Source organism: Labeo rohita, chromosome 19 (genome assembly GCF_022985175.1).
Source record: "Labeo rohita strain BAU-BD-2019 chromosome 19, IGBB_LRoh.1.0, whole genome shotgun sequence".
Lineage (NCBI taxonomy): Eukaryota > Metazoa > Chordata > Actinopteri > Cypriniformes > Cyprinidae > Labeo > Labeo rohita.
This window is the reverse complement of record NC_066887.1, coordinates 39,450,306-39,467,469: the sequence shown is the minus strand read 5'-3', so window position 1 is coordinate 39,467,469 and position 17,164 is coordinate 39,450,306. Positions and strand designations below refer to the sequence as shown.

Genomic DNA, 17,164 nt, shown 5'->3' with positions numbered 1-17,164 from the left:
TTTCAGTCATTTTAGTATATAAACTTAGTATGTGTAACTATGTAAAACTGATAATATGTATTGTTAAATATTGTTATTTTTTTAATTAGTGTTAGGTAGTATATATTTAAAAAAATACTTTTATATATTTTTATACAAAGCTTTTTTATTTTGTTTAAAATTTTTAAACAAAAAAATTTACTTTATTTTTTACTTTATTTTTTTTTAACTTCATTTAACAACATTTTAATAGTTTTAGTTAATGGTAACAACACTACCTCATATGAAATAGATGCGTGATACTGACACTTTCTCTCCTCCTGTTACAGTCTGGACCAGGACACGCCCCAAGCCACGCCCACATCCTCATCCTCTGCGCAGGGGGCGGGGTCTCTGTGCTCTCGCACTTACATCACCTTCAGCGACGATGAGGCGTTTACCTCCGCTTTCCCGCCGCCAGCTCGCTCTAGCCCCGCCCAGCCCGTTCAGGAGGTGTGTCCCGTTACCCACAAACCCGCGCTGTATCGTGACCCTGTGACCGACATCCCGTACGCCAACGCCCGAGCCTTCCGCATCATCCGCGAGGCTTACCAGAAATACATCGCGGCGCACGGTTTTCCCAACGCTTCCGGAAACTTCAGCGGAAACAGTGACGTCAGCGATTCGCCGGCAACAGCCGCCAAGAGCACACGACCGAAAGCAGTCGTCAAACAGACCGTAGTCGCCACCTAGACGCAATCACACGTGTCCCAATGACTGCTTTTTTTTTTATATTCACTTCACTCAGGTTTGACTCCGTTAGAGGAATTTGTTTGATAAATTCAGCTACATTTCAGAATGAACACTTTACAGTAAGGTTTTATTTGTCGTTCGTTAATGTTACACAGTGTTGAACAATACTTCCATTGCATTTCTTTCTTAGATTGTTAATTTCATGCATAGATTAATAAATGCTAGAAATGCATACATTATATGTCTATTAAATAATGTGAACAAATGAGATCATATTGTAAAGTGTGTCTGTACAGGTGTCAACTGAATCACATTGAGTGATTCAAAGCTTCACTAACTGAGTGATTCTGAACGACTCTGATGGAGAACTGATTCAGCTTGGATCACCAGCACTGGCTCCCAACTGTTCATTTTCTGATTTCTCCTTTTGTATTTTTCTAGGTTTTTCAGTCCAAAAATGGCAATAAAGAACTCAAGTGTGTTTATCTCTTATTTCAGTATTTATCTTGCAGTATGTGTGATCATATAAAGCATGCGGAAATCTGTTAAAGTCAGTATAAAAAGTTCACTTTCTCAGTGCATTTTTCCAGTACATGTACTCACCCTCAGGTCATCAAAGATGTAGATGAGTTTTTTTCGTCAGATTTGTAGAAATGTGTCATTGCATCACTTGCACAGCAATGGATCCTCTGCAGTGAATGGGTGCCGTCAGAATGAGAGCCTAAACAGCTGATAAAAACATCACAATAATCCACAAGTAATTCACACCACTCCAGTCCGTCAGTTAACATCTTGAGAAGACAAAAGCTGAAAAAAGACGTTTTTAACTTGCCATAATTCATAACACTTCCAGGCTTCGTACAAGATGCTTAAATTACTTAAATTAGACTTTTTGAAATTTAAGGCCTGGAAAACTTTTGAAAATAGCAGTATGCCTCAAGAGGTACTTGAAAAGTGCTTGAATTATTGAAAGACAATGTATCCATGAAAATTTTGTTTATGTTTAATTTTGTCAGTATCAAGCTCATATCTTTTCACGCAAAATTCACGCAATTAAAAAAAACATACCTTTTTCGCTTATTTCAGTTAATGTCAGAAAACAATGGAGCTAAGCAAGTAGTACTGACAGTATCGTGTAAACATTGATTCAGATGAACCGAATCAATTGAGTCATTTACGCTGGACCCGCTTCGATTGATTCAAACTTGCGACTTCGATCATTGATTTAAAGCGATTCACTAGCAAAAAAAAAAAAACAGATCAAATTAAAAGAGACATTCATTTTAGAATTTAAACATCACTTGTAATGATTTTAAAAAGCACGTAGTGATGGGTGAAACTGAGCTTTTTGAAACTCCGAACGCATTCTGTCGTAAAATAATTCACTTTTTCGAAGCGCTCTAATCGGACCGCGTATCGCAAATCATTTGATTTAGAATGGAGCGGGTTCATGAATCATTTCACAAATTGAATGATTAAAATCAAATGAATTGCGATATGAAGCTCCAATCTAAATCAAATTAATCGCGATACGCAAAATTCAGATCTAAGTCAAATGATTCGCGATTCGAGTCCTGAATCTGATCTGTAATGATGGTTCATGAATCATTCAGATCGGGGCTTCGGTGCGGGTTCGCGAATCTTTTTTTTTCTTAAACAGTAGAAAACATCAAACCATTAAGGCAATACAGTTATAAAAACAAAACAAAGAAAAAAGTAAGAAAGTATACACAAATACAAATCCCTTACGAAAATTAACCGTGGTTTTAGTATAGTAAAAGTGTAGTATACCATATTTATTAGTATATTTTTATTGATCCATTTCTCTCTTTTTTTGGAATTTGAAATAGAAAACATTGTTCAATAAGTGAGATCTCTGACTGAATTCCTTTAAAATCAAAAAAGTAATGGATGAAAATTCCTTGGAAGCCCTGGAATTTCATTTTAAAGTGTCTGTATGAATCCTGTCAACAGATTTGTAGAAATGTGTCATCGCATCCGTGTCTCACCAATGGATCCTCTGCAGTGAATGGGTGCCGTCAGAATGAGAGTTCAAACAGCTGATAAAAACATCACAATAATCCACAAGTAATCCACACCACTCCAGTCCATCAGTTCACATCTTAAGAAGACGAAAGCTGAAACAAATACATCATTAAGAAATTTTCAACTAGACTAGACTCCATAATCCATAATAAGGCTTCCTCCAGTGAAAAAGTCAATCTCCTGTTGTCTCTCACATCAAAATCCAGACACATATTTGTTTAGATCTGTTTCTGCTTGTGATCGGTGTTTGATCTGTGCAGATTTCGCTCCTGATTCAGACCAGACCACTTTTTTCACTAGAGGAAGCGTAATTATGGATTACAGATTTACGTATTTTAGTTAAAAACATCTTAATGAGGGATTTGTTTCAGCTTTTGTCTTCTCAAGATGTGAACAGAAGGACTGGAGTGGTGTGGATTACTTGTGGATTATTGTGATGTTTTTATCATCTGTTTGAACTCTCATTCTGACGGCACCCATTCACTGGAGAGGATCCATTGGTGAGACAGTGGAATGACACATTTTCTAGGATCTGTATTTGAAGTAGAAGTTAAATTACCGAAATGTCGTCCCCTTGACCTCGGGTGCAAAAAAGATTTAGATCATATCAAAAGATCACAGAGCTGAAGAGGGAGAGACTCCAGGAAGATTTGAAATAAAATAAAATTAAACAACACTTTATTAATAAACCATTCAGATGCTCCATTCTGTTCTTGACTGTAATACTGCTGCTTTTAAACAAAAGACTGAAACATGAAAACACTGGTGAATTATTTTACTGGTAAATACCGTAGAACTGTACATAAAATCCAGTGTTGCATAAGTTCTGTTTGCATAAATATTTGCTAATATTTATGGGTGTTAAAATGCAAAAACAATCAGTTTAAAATTGATTACATTTCTTTATGCAAAACAAATTTTTTAAAGCAATAGAACGCCCAAAATCAGCCGTTCAGTGACTTGAGGTGATTTCTGGGTGGACTGCCCCTTTAAATCTTCCTTCTGATTTTGCCTTAAGTATGAAATATGAGCTGCACGTTCTTGAGGTGTTTAGTGAGAATCGTCCAATCAGACATGGGGGATGCATTCAGGCTGCGTCCCTGAGCTCAGTGTCTCTGTGATCACAGGTACAGGAGCTCTAATGTCCAGTCTTTCAGTCCAGCGCGTCTCTGTGCGTTCAGAGTTTGCCCTCTTCGATCATGCGGTTCAGGCCGCCGCAGATCTTGGTGAGGTTCGGCCACAGCGTCCCCTGCGGGTCGTACAGGTGCGTGAGGAGCTCCGGGTCCGAGTAATGGTTGAACACGTGTCTGATGCGATCCAGAGATTTGGGCGTCAGGTGCTTCTCCACCAGCTTCAGCAGTAAATCACGACACTCGGCCAGCAGCTCCATCATGACGTTCTTATCAAACGTGAACTCCACCTGACGAGGAGACACGCACCTTCATTATTAGACATTCACATTCATGCTTTCAGCAGATGATTCTGTCCAGAGCGACTCAGCAAAGTGGAAAAGTTCTGCACATACTGCACACTTTCAGACATTTCAGAGTCTTCATTCTTAATTCTTGAGAATAGAACATCAGCAGAAAAACAGAGAGCTGAAGTTGACAAAAAGTACTAGATGAAAGGCATGAGATGCACGTTTATCAGATGCATGCGGTTATTTATTAAAATCACATCTGTGTGTTACATTTGACGACTACTTTATGTGTTCTACAGAAGACATGGGTGGCATGTTGCTATGCAGTTGCTAATGTCTTCTGAGTGCTTTGAGCATGTTGCTATGTGGTTGCTATGCACATCAGTCACTGGGCGATTTTTTAGATTATTGCAGTTTCTGAAGAAAATAAGATATTCCCACCAGAGCAAAAGTCAGTTGTGATGTGGTTTAGGGTCTTTTAGGTAGTTTCTGTGTGGTTGCTAGGGTCTTTTGGGTGGTTGCTATGCAGTTGCTAGGGCATTCTAAAAATTTTTCTATGTGGTTGCTAGGGTTTTATAAGTAGTTGCTATGTGGTTGCTAGGGCGTTCTAAATTGTTGCTATGCAGTTGCTAGGGTGTTTGAGGAAGTTTCTTTCTGATTGTAAGGGTCTTTAGGGCGGTTGCTATGCGGTTGCTAGAGCATTTAAAATTTTTGATATGTGGTTTCTAGGGTGTTCTAAATAATTGCTATACAGTTGCTAGGGTGTTTTAGGAAGTTTCTGATTGTTAGGGTCTTTTGGCCAATTGTGGCAGCTAGGGCATTTTAAATGTTTGATATGTGGTTTCTAGGGTGCTCTAAATAGTTGCTATGCAGTTGCTAGGGTCTTTTAGGTAGTTTCTATGTGATTGCTAGAGTCTTTTGGGTGGTTGCTATGCAGTTGCTAGGGCATTCTAAAAAAATTTTCTATGTGGTTGCTAAGGTTTTATAAATAGTTGCTATGTGGTTGCTAGGGTGTTCTAAATTGTTGCTGTGCAGTTGCTAGGGTGTTTGAGGAAGTTTCTTTCTGATTGTAAGCATCTTTAGGGCAGTTGCTATGCGGTTGCTAGAGCATTTAAAATTTTTGATATATGGTTTCTAGGGTGTTCTAAATAGTTGCTATGCAGTTGCTAGGGTGTTCTAAATATTTGCTGTGCAGTTGCTAGGGTCTTTTAAGTAGTTTCTATGTGATTGCTAGGGTTTTATAAGTAGTTGCTATGAGGTTCCTAGGGCGGTCTAAATCATTGCTATGCAGTTGCTGGGGTGTTAGAGGACATTTCTTTCTGATTGTTAGGCTCTTTTGAGTGGTTGCTATACGGTTGCTAGGGAATTTTAAATTTTTAGTAGGCCATAAGTGGTTGCTATGCTGTTCTAAATAGTTGCTATGCAGTTGCTAGGGTGTCCTAAGTAGTTGCTGTGCAGTTCCTAAAATCTTTTAAGTAGTTTATATGTAATTGCTAGTGTCTTTTGGGTGGTTGCCATGCAGTTGCAAGGGCATTCAAAAAAAAAATTATCTTTGGTTGCTAGGATTTTTTTTATAAGTAATTGCTATGTGGTTACTAGGGTGGTCTAAATTGTTGCTATGCAGTAGCTAGAGTGTTCTTTGGAGTTGCTTTGCCATCTCTAGGATGTTGTAAGTCATTTCTATGCAGTTGTTAAGGTGTTCAAGTAGTTGCTCTGCGGTTTGTAGGGTGTTCTTGGTGGTTGCAAAGGTGTCCTAGTAGTTGCTATGCAGTTGCTATGGTGCTCTGAGTGGTTGCTGGGGTGTTCTCAGTAGTTTCTATGCAGTTTCTGGGGTGTTCGAAGTAGTTGCTATGCAGTTGCTACTTAGAACACCCAGTTGCTGGGGTGTTCTGAGTGGTTGCTATGTGGTTGCTAGGGTTTTCCTAGTAGTTGCTATGAGGTTGCTTTGAGTGGTAGCTAGGTAGTCCTAAGTAGTTGCTATGCAGTTTTTGAGGTGTCCTGAATAGTTGTTATGCAGTTGCTACTCAGAACACCCAGTTGCTAGGGTGTTCTGGGTGGTTTCTAGGGTGTTCTAAAAATTGCTATGCGGTTGTTAGGGTGATTTGAGTGGTTGCTATGATGTTCAAAGTAGTTTCTATGGCATTTCTGGGGTGTTCGGAGTAGTTGCTATGCAGTTGCTACTTAGAACACCCAGTTGCTGGGGTGTTCTGAGTGGTTGCTATGTGGTTGCTAGGGTTTTCCTAGTAGTTGCTATGAGGTTGCTAGGTTGCTTTGAGTGGTAGCTAGGGTGTTCTAAGTAGTTGCTATGCAGTTTCTGAGGTGTCCTGAATAGTTGTTACTCAGTTGCTACTCAGAACACCCAGTTGCTAGGGTGTTCTGGTTGGTTTCTAGGGTGTTCTAAAAATTGCTATACGGTTGTTAGGGTGATTTGAGTGGTTGCTATGATGTTCAAAGTAGTTTCTATGGCATTTCTGGGGTGTTCTGAGTAGTTGCTATGCAGTTGCTACTTACACCCAGTTGCTAGGGCGTTCTGGGTGGTTGCTATGTGGTTGCTAGGGTTTTCTTAGTAGTTGCTATGTGGTTGCTAGGGTGTTTTGAGTAGTTCCTATGCCATTTCTGGGGTGTCCTAAGTAGTTGTTGTGCAGTTGCTAGGGTGCTCTAAATCATTGCTACGCAGTTGCAAGGGTGTACTGTGCAGTTGCTATGCCATCTCTGGGGTATTTTAAGTAGATACTATGCAGTTGCTATGTGGTTTTTAGGGTCTTCTAAATTGTTGATAGGTGGTTGCTAGTGTGACTAGCTGCTATGAAGTTTTTTTTGTGTTCTGAATAGTTATGCAGTTGCTACTTAGAACACCCAGTTGCTAGGGTGTTCTGGGTGGTTACTAGGGTGTTCTGCGTAGTGGCTATGGCATTTCCAGGGTGCTCTGAGTAGCTGCTATGTGGCCGCTAGGTTACTGTGGATGGTTTCTAACTGGTTTCTTCCTGGCTGGTGCAAAACGACACCACAAACGCTGCATGATGACGCACACACTGAAGTTTAAGACTATCAGCAGTACTGCTGATGATTAAATCATAATCCACCATAAGCATGTATATATGACTGCTGAATGTGAGTGTTTGTACCTCCTGGAAGCTGATGGCTGTCATGGCTCCGCTGTGGAGTTTTTTTCTGAAGTTCTGCGCCACACTCAGCTCGTCTGCACTGAACTTGTCGTGTCGGAACAGAACTCCCACCTTCACGGCAATCTTGATCATGTTCTTCACCACCTTCTGGGCCTCGCTGCGGTTCCCCGTGTGCTCTTTGGAGACGCGGTAGAGCTCGTCCAGGACCTCGCTGCTGTTGTCATCTATGAACATTTGAGCCACCGACTTGCTGGCCATGTGACTGAGGATCTTCTTCTGGGCCTTCATGGCCATGTCTTTGGAGCTGAACGCCTCCATCCCGATCACAGCAGAGCACGGACGTACAGCCGTGTGCAAGTGTGTTTACCTGCGTCGCGCAGTTGGAGGTGTTTGCGAGGAGTGTGTTGTGTCTTTTTGAGGAAGTGGCGTCTTCCGCTGTGTAACTGCGAGAGGAAACGGTGTGATCGGAGGAGATATGTCACTTCTGCTTTCTGCCTCTCTCACACACTTCAACTCTAAGTTTTAGACTCAAATCTCCCTCTCGAGAGATGTTTTATATCATTCAGAGCACTGAAAGTGTGAAAATAAGAACACAAACTAAACTGAAAACATTGCATCTAAACTTCACATCAACATCAAACATACCATCAATGAGATGAAATGGAAAGCTTCCAAAGTTTGCAACTGAAAGTCAAAACTCTCAAGTTTCTCCCAAGATCACGTGATCTGATCAGTCTGTATCTCAGTCATGCTTCCTGATTCACATTTAACAAGCATACAGAACTGAATTCAGATTGAAATTATCTGGAATGTGGTTTGTTCAGTTCAATGAAAGATTAATGGGGTGTTCTGAGTAGTTGCTATCTGGTTGCTAGGGTGTTCTGAGTAGTTGCTATGCAATTGCTGGGGGTGTTCTAAGTGGTTGCTGAGCGGTTGCTGGGGTGTTCAAGTGGTTGGTGTGCAGTTACTGGGTGTTCTAAGTAGTTGCTATGCATTTGCTGGGTGTTCTGAGTAGTTGCTATGCAGTTGCTGCGATGTTCTGAATAGTAGCTACGCGGTTGCTGGGTGTTCTGAATAGTTGCTATGCGGTTGCTGGGTGTTCTGAATGGTTGCTATGCAGTTGCTGGGTGTTCTAAATAGTAGCTACGCAGTTGCTGGGTGTTCTGAATAGTTGCTATGCGGTTGCTGGGTGTTCTGAATAGTTGCTATGCAGTTGCTGGGTGTTCTAAATAGTAGCTACGCAGTTGCTGGGTGTTCTGAATAGTTGCTATGCAGTTGCTGGGTGTTCTGAATAGTAGCTATGCGGTTGCTGGGTGTTCTGAATAGTTGCTATGCGGTTGCTGGGTGTTCTGAATAGTTGCTATGCAGTTGCTGGGTGTTCTGAGTAGTTGATATGCGTTTTATGGGATGTTCTGAATAGTAGCTACGCGGTTGCTGGGTGTTCAGAATAGTTGCTATGCGGTTGCTGGGTGTTCAGAATAGTAGCTACACGGTTGCTGGGTGTTCTGAATAGTTGCTATGCGGTTGCTGGGTGTTCTGAATAGTTGCTATGCAGTTGCTGGGTGTTCTGAATAGTAGCTACGCGGTTGCTGGGTGTTCTAAATAGTTGCTATGCAGTTGCTGGGTGTTCTGAATAGTAGCTACGCGGTTGCTGGGTGTTCTGAATAGTTGCTATGCAGTTGTTGGGTGTTCTGAATAGTAGCTACGCGGTTGCTGGGTGTTCTGAATAGTTGCTATGCAGTTGCTGGGTGTTCTGAGTAGTTGCTATGCGTTTTATAGGATGTTCTGAATAGTAGCTACGCGGTTGCTGGGTGTTCAGAATAGATGCTATGCATTTGCTGGATTTTCTGAGTAGTTGCTATGCGGTTGTTGGGATGTTCTGAGTAGTTGCTATGCATTTGCTGGGATGTTCTGAATAGTTGCTATGTGGATGCTGGGTGTTCTGAATAGTTGCTATGTGGATGCTGTGTGTTCAGAGTAGTTGCTATGCAGTTGCTGGGTGTTCTGAATAGTTGCTATGCAGTTGCTAGGTGTTCTGGATAGTTGCTATGCAGTTGCAGGGGTGTTCTGAAAATGAAACAATAAAAGTTTCAGCAGAAACACACACCTGCTGAATCATCTTACCTATTGCTGAGTGAGTGTGATTAGCTGTGATGTGTGTGGGTTTGTCTTAGAGTGTGGCTGTCAGTACTTGATATGCTCAGTTTACATCCATTTCCTCAAGGAACTCACAACGAACAGGACGACAGAATCAGTCAATGTATTATTGCTTCATATTGCATCATGTGTCTTGCACTAGTAAGCTTCAGTAATCAGTCTCACGCACAGTTACACAAGCTGATTCTTATTCATTTTGACTGTTGTTTGTGTTTAGAATCTGTGTTTATCAGGTTTGTGTGGTCCAATATAGGAAACATGAAACAAGATACAATATTATATTTAAAATTTGAACTGAAGAACGAATTAAAATACATCTGCTGTAAGAGAATGTCAGTAGTGTTAATTACACACACGTTCTTACACACAACATATTGGCTACTTGCAGAAACATTAGATAATTTTAATCATTAAAGTGTCTCCTATAGGTTTTTAGATGTTTATGTAATTTCTGTATATGTTTAATTATATTTAGATTACCTTTAATTGTATGGTCCTGGGTGAAAGAGTACTTTCACTTCCAGATGAATTAAATTGTGTGACTGTGTTGAATGTCTTTGAATTGCAAGTCAGTGATTTTTCTTCCTGTTAGTTCAACTTCCTGTGTGTTTCGACGATTCATACTCTCATCATTTCATACAGTGATACTCATGAACTGAAAGGCACAGAATTGTTTAATTCTCAGTATTTGTTTTGTATTGTCCTGTATTTATTGCTGTATTGTTCTAAAAAGCATTTCTGAATGTTACACTAGCAACATTTCAACATCTAGTGTTTCTCTCTGCACAACAAAGAAGATTGACAATGAAACCTGCCTAAACCCATGTGTGAGTCTAAGACGGCAGACTGTAGAGATACACAGATTTCAACACCGACAGCCACAGTCACCAGCGGGAAGTGCAGGTGTAAAAAGCTGTCTGAAGACTTCCTGTCTATAATAATGTTTAGTTTATATAGCACCTTTCTTAAGCTCAAAGACGCTTCACAAAGAGCAGCAATATGACAATCAGTCATCATTACACATAACAATTACATGGTTGATTGGACATTTGTCCAGTCAGAACAAGAGCTAATTAAGTTGCATAATATAGCAGTAATTGTGCAAACATTTACAAGAATAGAAGAAAATAGAAAAGATTAATTACTTGATGGATGACCACAGATATTTTGTTACTTACCTGCTATCGAAATGGGAACATACCATAATATTCACAATGTTTTTAAATGTACAGCTAATTATAAATAATATAAATCAACCCAAGCATGGTAACCCAGTGTTGTGGAGAGTTACTTTTAAAAGTAATGGATTGCAATATTGTGTTACTCCATAAAAAGTAACTAAGTAACACTGTTACTTTTTTTATGGAGTAACGCAATATTATAATACATTGCGTTACTCTTGTGTTACGTTTAGTCACTTGGGTTGAGCTTGCTTGTTCTGCTGTTTTGTGTTCATCTATTTCTCATGTGCTCTTTTTAAATTGACTATCACTCTAATACAGTTAGATACAACGTCTCAAATATTTATTACAATATATACTAATAAATGTAACATTCACTTCAGTGGTATGAGATGACTGGATGCTTTCAAATGATTTCCTGTTGAACTCTCAGCACCTGAACTGCAGCTCAAGCTATTTCAAATATAGTGAATTAAGCAACAAATGGAGTTATAATAATGCACAATGTTTCCATCTAACAAGTAGTTTGAGCTGGAGCTCGTCATATTAATGGAGTGTTTCACTAGTTAGTTAACCGGTTATCTCACCTAGGTGTTGAATCATGAATGTTATCTTTGGAATGGAAATATGGATATTTTATTTGAATCACTAGCGAGCAAAGCCAGCAGTAGTACTGACAGTGTTGTGTAAACATGGCTGAAGACGCGAAAAGAGAATGAACAGACAAACCGAATCAATTGAGTGAATCATTTACGCTGGAACCGCTCCGATTCGATTTCGACTTCGATCATTCAGTTCAAGCGATTCACCAGCAAAAAACAGTTTAATAAAGCCATTCATTACTGAATTTCGACTTCGCTTGTAATGACTTTAAAAAGCATGATGATGAAAGTATGGTGAAGGTGAAACAGCTTTTCGAGACTCTCACTCAATTAAACCATTGCGTCGCAAAATGATTCACTTCACTTCGGGACTTCAAATCGCATATCGCGAATCATTTGATTTAATCTGACACTTCAGAGCGGGTTCGCGAATCATTTGATCGCAACTTCGGGTATCACGAATCATTTCAGTTCGGGACTTCAAATCGCGTATCGCGAATCATTTGATTTAAATCGGGACTTCGGAGCAGGTTCGCGAATCATATGATCGAAACTTGGTGTATCGCGAATCGATTCAGATCGGGACTTCAAATCGCATATCGCGAATCATTTAGCACTTCAGAGCCGGTTCGCAAATCATTTGATCGCAACTTCTGTTATCACGAATCATTTCAGGTCGGGACTTCAAATCGCGTATCGCGAATCATTTGATTTAAATTGGGACTTCGGAGCAGGTTCGCGAATCATATGATCGAAACTTGGTGTATCGCGAATCGATTCAGATCGGGACTTTAAATCGCGATCGGGATTTCGGAGTGATTCGCGAATTATTTAATCGGAATTTCGCATATTGCGAATTATTTTACTTAGATCTGAAATTCGGAGCAGTTTCGCGAATCATATGATCGAAACTTGGTGTATCGCGAATCGATTCAGATCGGGACTTCAAATCGTATATCGCGAATCATTTGATTTAAATCGGGACTTTGCAGCGGGTTCGCCAATCATTTGATCGCAACTTCTGGTATCACGAATCATTTTAAGTCGGGACTTCAAATCGCGTATCGCAAATCATTTGATTTAATCTGACACTTCAGAGCGGGTTCGCGAATCATATGATCGAAACTTGGTGTATCGCCAGTCGATTCATATGGGGACTTTAAATCGCGATCGGGATTTCGGAGTGATTCGCGAATTATTTAATCGGAATTTTGCATATTGCGAATTATTTCACTTAGATCTGAACTTCGGGGCGGGTTCACGAATCATTTCGCGAATTGAATGATTCGATCTGAAATGAAGGTTCGCAAATCATTATTCAGATTCTCGTGATTCAGAACTTCGGTGCGGCTTTGCGAATCATTTAATTCAGATACGGAGTAAAACCATGGCTAATTTTTGGTGGTTAATTAACTGCCCTCTTCGTATTTAAGGAGAATTATAGTTTCCAAAGTTGGAAATCGCTTGTTATGATTTTTAGTAGTGTAGAATTTAGTGAGGCTATGACATGTCCCTAACACTATCCTAACAGTATCCTACCCTGGTGAAAAAAACAGCATATGCTGGTTAGGTAGGTCTTGATGCTGGTTTAAGCTGGTCCTTTGCTGGTTCATGCTGGTCCTTGACCAGCAACATGACCAGCAAAAACCAGCAAAGGACCAGCTTAAACCAGCATCAAAACCTACCTAACCAGCATATGCTGTTTTTTTCACCAGGGTAAACATCCAAACACTACTAAATTGTCCCTAGCAACAATTTTGATTAAACAATTAAATGTCTCTTTTCTGCTATGTCCCCAGCAATGCCATAATCAAATCTATGTCCTTTCTTTCTTTATTGTTTTATTGTTACATTCATGAATTTGGCAGATGCTTCCTTCCAAAGACACTTGCATTATATTTAAAGCATTCATTTTTATGGTTTCATGCATTTCCTAGGAATCAAACACACAATCTTGGCATTTCTAGTGTACAGGAACATATAGTACAATTTATATATGGGGAATATATATTTTTCTGTTTTCACCTTTTTTTAATGATTACCTTTCTCATCTTTTTTTGTAGAGCACTTTGACTGACCACTGTGTATGAAATGGAAACTTATTTAGCCTTTCTTTGCTGTGTGTCCTGTAGAGGGCAGCATACACACACATACACATACACACGCACACTTAAACTCAGTGTTTATTTCACTGCCACAAGAGGGAGGGAGAAATTCAGAAACATAGAGAAAATAGTTTCTTCATGAATGCATAAACAGGCATGGTCTACACTGAATTAATTAAATTCACTATCAGTGTTTTACTGGTCATTTCCATAGTAAAAAAGGGGGTTAAAACTGTGGCATTTGGAATAAGTCTCAAAGGTCTCTAAATCCCCAGAGATGTTTGTGTTTGTTTCTTCAGAATAGGCAAATTTTCCAGAATAAACATGCTCGGCGTCCAACACACACTGTCCTCCTCTATTCCAGCATGTGTGTGTGTCTTTTTAGGGACAGAGAGAAATCCGCAGGTCATAGGTCACGCTGGGACTGAAGCAGGACGTGGGAATGGGGCGACAGGAAGAGGAGGCAGTTCCTCCTGGTGTTGATCTGCCCTGAAAAACAACAGAAATAAAGAAAAGAACAGATGGAGGGATGTTGTCTTTACCATCAGACAAGGATTATTATTATAATGTGACACACTTTAATGCTACTAAGTGCTACGTGTTTTTATAGTGAGCTGAGACTTGCAAACAAAGTGAATTTTACCTGATTTTCTACTTCAACATACTCTGTAAGCTGCTTTGCCATCTGCATGACTGTAAATACAGATCCAGATGTATTAATCTCTGATTTCTTCCTGCATTTAACCCTTGTGTATGATTGTGTTTAAATGTGTGTGATTATGTTGATCTTTGTAAAGAGGAAGCTTTGCCTTCTGCTGTCACACAGCAGGTCCATCTGCTCCACAGCAAACATCAGAGACGTGTGTGTGTGTGTGTGTGTGTGTGTGTGTGTGTGTGTGTGTGTTTGTGTGTGTGTGCACCTGGTATTTATCACGTTATGGGACAAGGATAGTAATACAAGTAAATTTTGACCTTGTGGGGACATTTGTGAGGTCCCCATGAGGAAACAGGCTTATAAATCATGCAGAATGATTTTTTTGAGAAAGTAAAAGTGTGCACAGTCTCCTGTGAGGGCTAGGTTTAGGTGTAGGGTAGGTGTAGGGTGATAGAAAATACGGTTTGTACAGTATAAAAACCATTACGCCTATGGAATGTCCCCATAAAACATGTAAACACAACATGTGTGTGTGTGTGTGAACAATGGCTCTGAACATCATTCCAGCATTTGATTTAAATGAATGAATGAATAAATAAACAAATAAATAAATAGATTTATGATTTCTGAAAACAAACATAATGAAATTTTAAACATTTTGCAAATATATATATATATATATATATATATTAGGTAGGAGTTCTGAACATAATTTTAGCGTGTCATATAATATATAAATAAATTAGTAAATAAATAAAATTTCAAACATTTTGCAAATAAATAAATAAATATAAATATAAATATATATATATAGATTTTTTAATTTATTCATTAGATACGAGAACAATAGTTCTGAACATAATTTTAGCGTGTCATATAATATATAAATAAATTAGTAAATAAATAAAATTTCAAACATTTTGCAAATAAATAAATAAATATAAATATAAATATATATATATAGATTTATTTATTTATTTATTAGGTATGAGAACAATAGTTCTGAACATAATTTTAGCGTGTCATATAATATATAAATAAATTAGTAAATAAATAAAATTTCAAACATTTTGCAAATAAATATATATATATATATATATATATATATAATTTATTTATTTATTAGATATGAGAACAATAGTTTTGAAAATTTCAAACATTTTGCAAATATATATATATATATTTATTTATTAGATATGAGAACAATAGTTCTGAACATAATTTTAGCGTGTCATATAATATATAAATAAATTAGTAAATAAATAAAATTTCAAACATTTTGCAAATAAATAAATAAATATAAATATAAATATATATATTGATTTTTTTATTTATTTATTAGGTATGAGAACAATAGTTCTGAACATAATTTTAGCGTGTCATATAATATATAAATAAATTAGTAAATAAATAAAATTTCAAACATTTTGCAAATAAATAAATAAATATAAATATAAATATAAATATATATATTGATTTTTTTATTTATTTATTAGGTATGAGAACAATAGTTCTGAACATAATTTTAGCGTGTCATATAATATATAAATAAATTAGTAAATAAATAAAATTTCAAACATTTTGCAAATAAATAAATATATATATATATATATATATATAATTTGTTTATTTATTAGATATGAGAACAATAGTTTTGAAAATTTCAAACATTTTGCAAATATATATATATATATATATTTATTAGATATGAGAACAATAGTTCTGAACATAATTTTAGCGTGTCATATAATATATAAATAAATTAGTAAATAAATAAAATTTCAAACATTTTGCAAATAAATAAATAAATATAAATATAAATATATATATTGATTTTTTTATTTATTTATTAGGTATGAGAACAATAGTTCTGAACATAATTTTAGCGTGTCATATAATATATAAATAAATTAGTAAATAAATAAAATTTCAAACATTTTGCAAATAAATATATATATATATATATATATATATATATATATATATATAATTTATTTATTTATTAGATATGAGAACAATAGTTTTGAAAATTTCAAACATTTTGCAAATATATATATATATATATTTATTTATTAGATATGAGAACAATAGTTCTGAACATAATTTTAGCGTGTCATATAATATATAAATAAATTAGTAAATAAATAAAATTTCAAACATTTTGCAAATAAATAAATAAATATAAATATAAATATAAATATATATATTGATTTTTTTATTTATTTATTAGGTATGAGAACAATAGTTCTGAACATAATTTTAGCGTGTCATATAATATATAAATAAATTAGTAAATAAATAAAATTTCAAACATTTTGCAAATAAATAAATAATATATATATATATATATATATATATATATATATATATAATTTGTTTATTTATTAGATATGAGAACAATAGTTTTGAAAATTTCAAACATTTTGCAAAATATATATATATATATATATTTATTAGATATGAGAACAATAGTTCTGAACATAATTTTAGCGTGTCATATAATATATAAATAAATTAGTAAATAAATAAAATTTCAAACATTTTGCAAATAAATAAATAAATATAAATATAAATATAAATATATATATTGATTTTTTTATTTATTTATTAGGTATGAGAACAATAGTTTCTGAACATAATTTTAGCGTGTCATATAATATATAAATAAATTAGTAAATAAATAAAATTTCAAACATTTTGCAAATAAATAAATAAATAAATATATATAAATATATATATATATATATATATATATAATTTGTTTATTTATTGGATATGAGAACAATAGTTTTGAAAATTTCAAACATTTTGCAAATATATATATATATTTATTTATTAGATATGAGAACAATAGTTTTGAACAATTTTAGCGTGTCATATAATATATAAATAAATTAGTAAATACAATTTCAAACATTTTGCAAATACATAAATAAGATAAAATATATTTAATTATTTTATGAGAGTGGTTCTGAAAATAATTTGAGGATTTATTATTTTTTACTTTATTAAGAAAAAATACACAGGGTAAATCGGCTCATATATAAATAACCCGCCACGTTTGTTTTGATTGGATGGGCGGAGTAAAGACTCCGTTCTGCAGTCTCTAATTGGCCCGAATGCGCACATGCACATAAAGAAGGCGTGTCTCTCGTATCTGTT

The 17,164-nt window shown here is 36.2% G+C and overlaps 2 protein-coding genes across 3 annotated transcripts in view; one reads left to right on the top strand and one right to left on the bottom strand.

Annotated features, from left to right (window-relative positions):
* Positions 1-1,203, top strand: part of vps72a (vacuolar protein sorting 72 homolog a) — a 5,402-nt gene extending 4,199 nt beyond the window's left edge. For both annotated transcript variants that reach the window (XM_051135955.1, XM_051135956.1), the window contains exon 6: positions 309-1,203. In XM_051135955.1, the coding sequence (XP_050991912.1) occupies positions 309-711 (403 nt within the window). In that variant the 3' untranslated portion in view covers positions 712-1,203. The remainder of the gene's footprint in view (positions 1-308) is intronic.
* Positions 1,204-3,413: 2,210 nt separating this feature from the next.
* Positions 3,414-7,759, bottom strand: tnfaip8l2a (tumor necrosis factor, alpha-induced protein 8-like 2a). The gene is made up of 2 exons (XM_051136034.1): positions 7,303-7,759; positions 3,414-4,177 (listed from the first exon to the last, which is right to left on the bottom strand). Exons 1-2 carry the CDS (start codon positions 7,618-7,620, stop codon positions 3,935-3,937), a joined length of 561 nt encoding a protein of 186 aa, XP_050991991.1. The 5' UTR covers positions 7,621-7,759; the 3' UTR covers positions 3,414-3,934.
* Between the last annotated feature and the right edge of the window lie 9,405 nt (positions 7,760-17,164).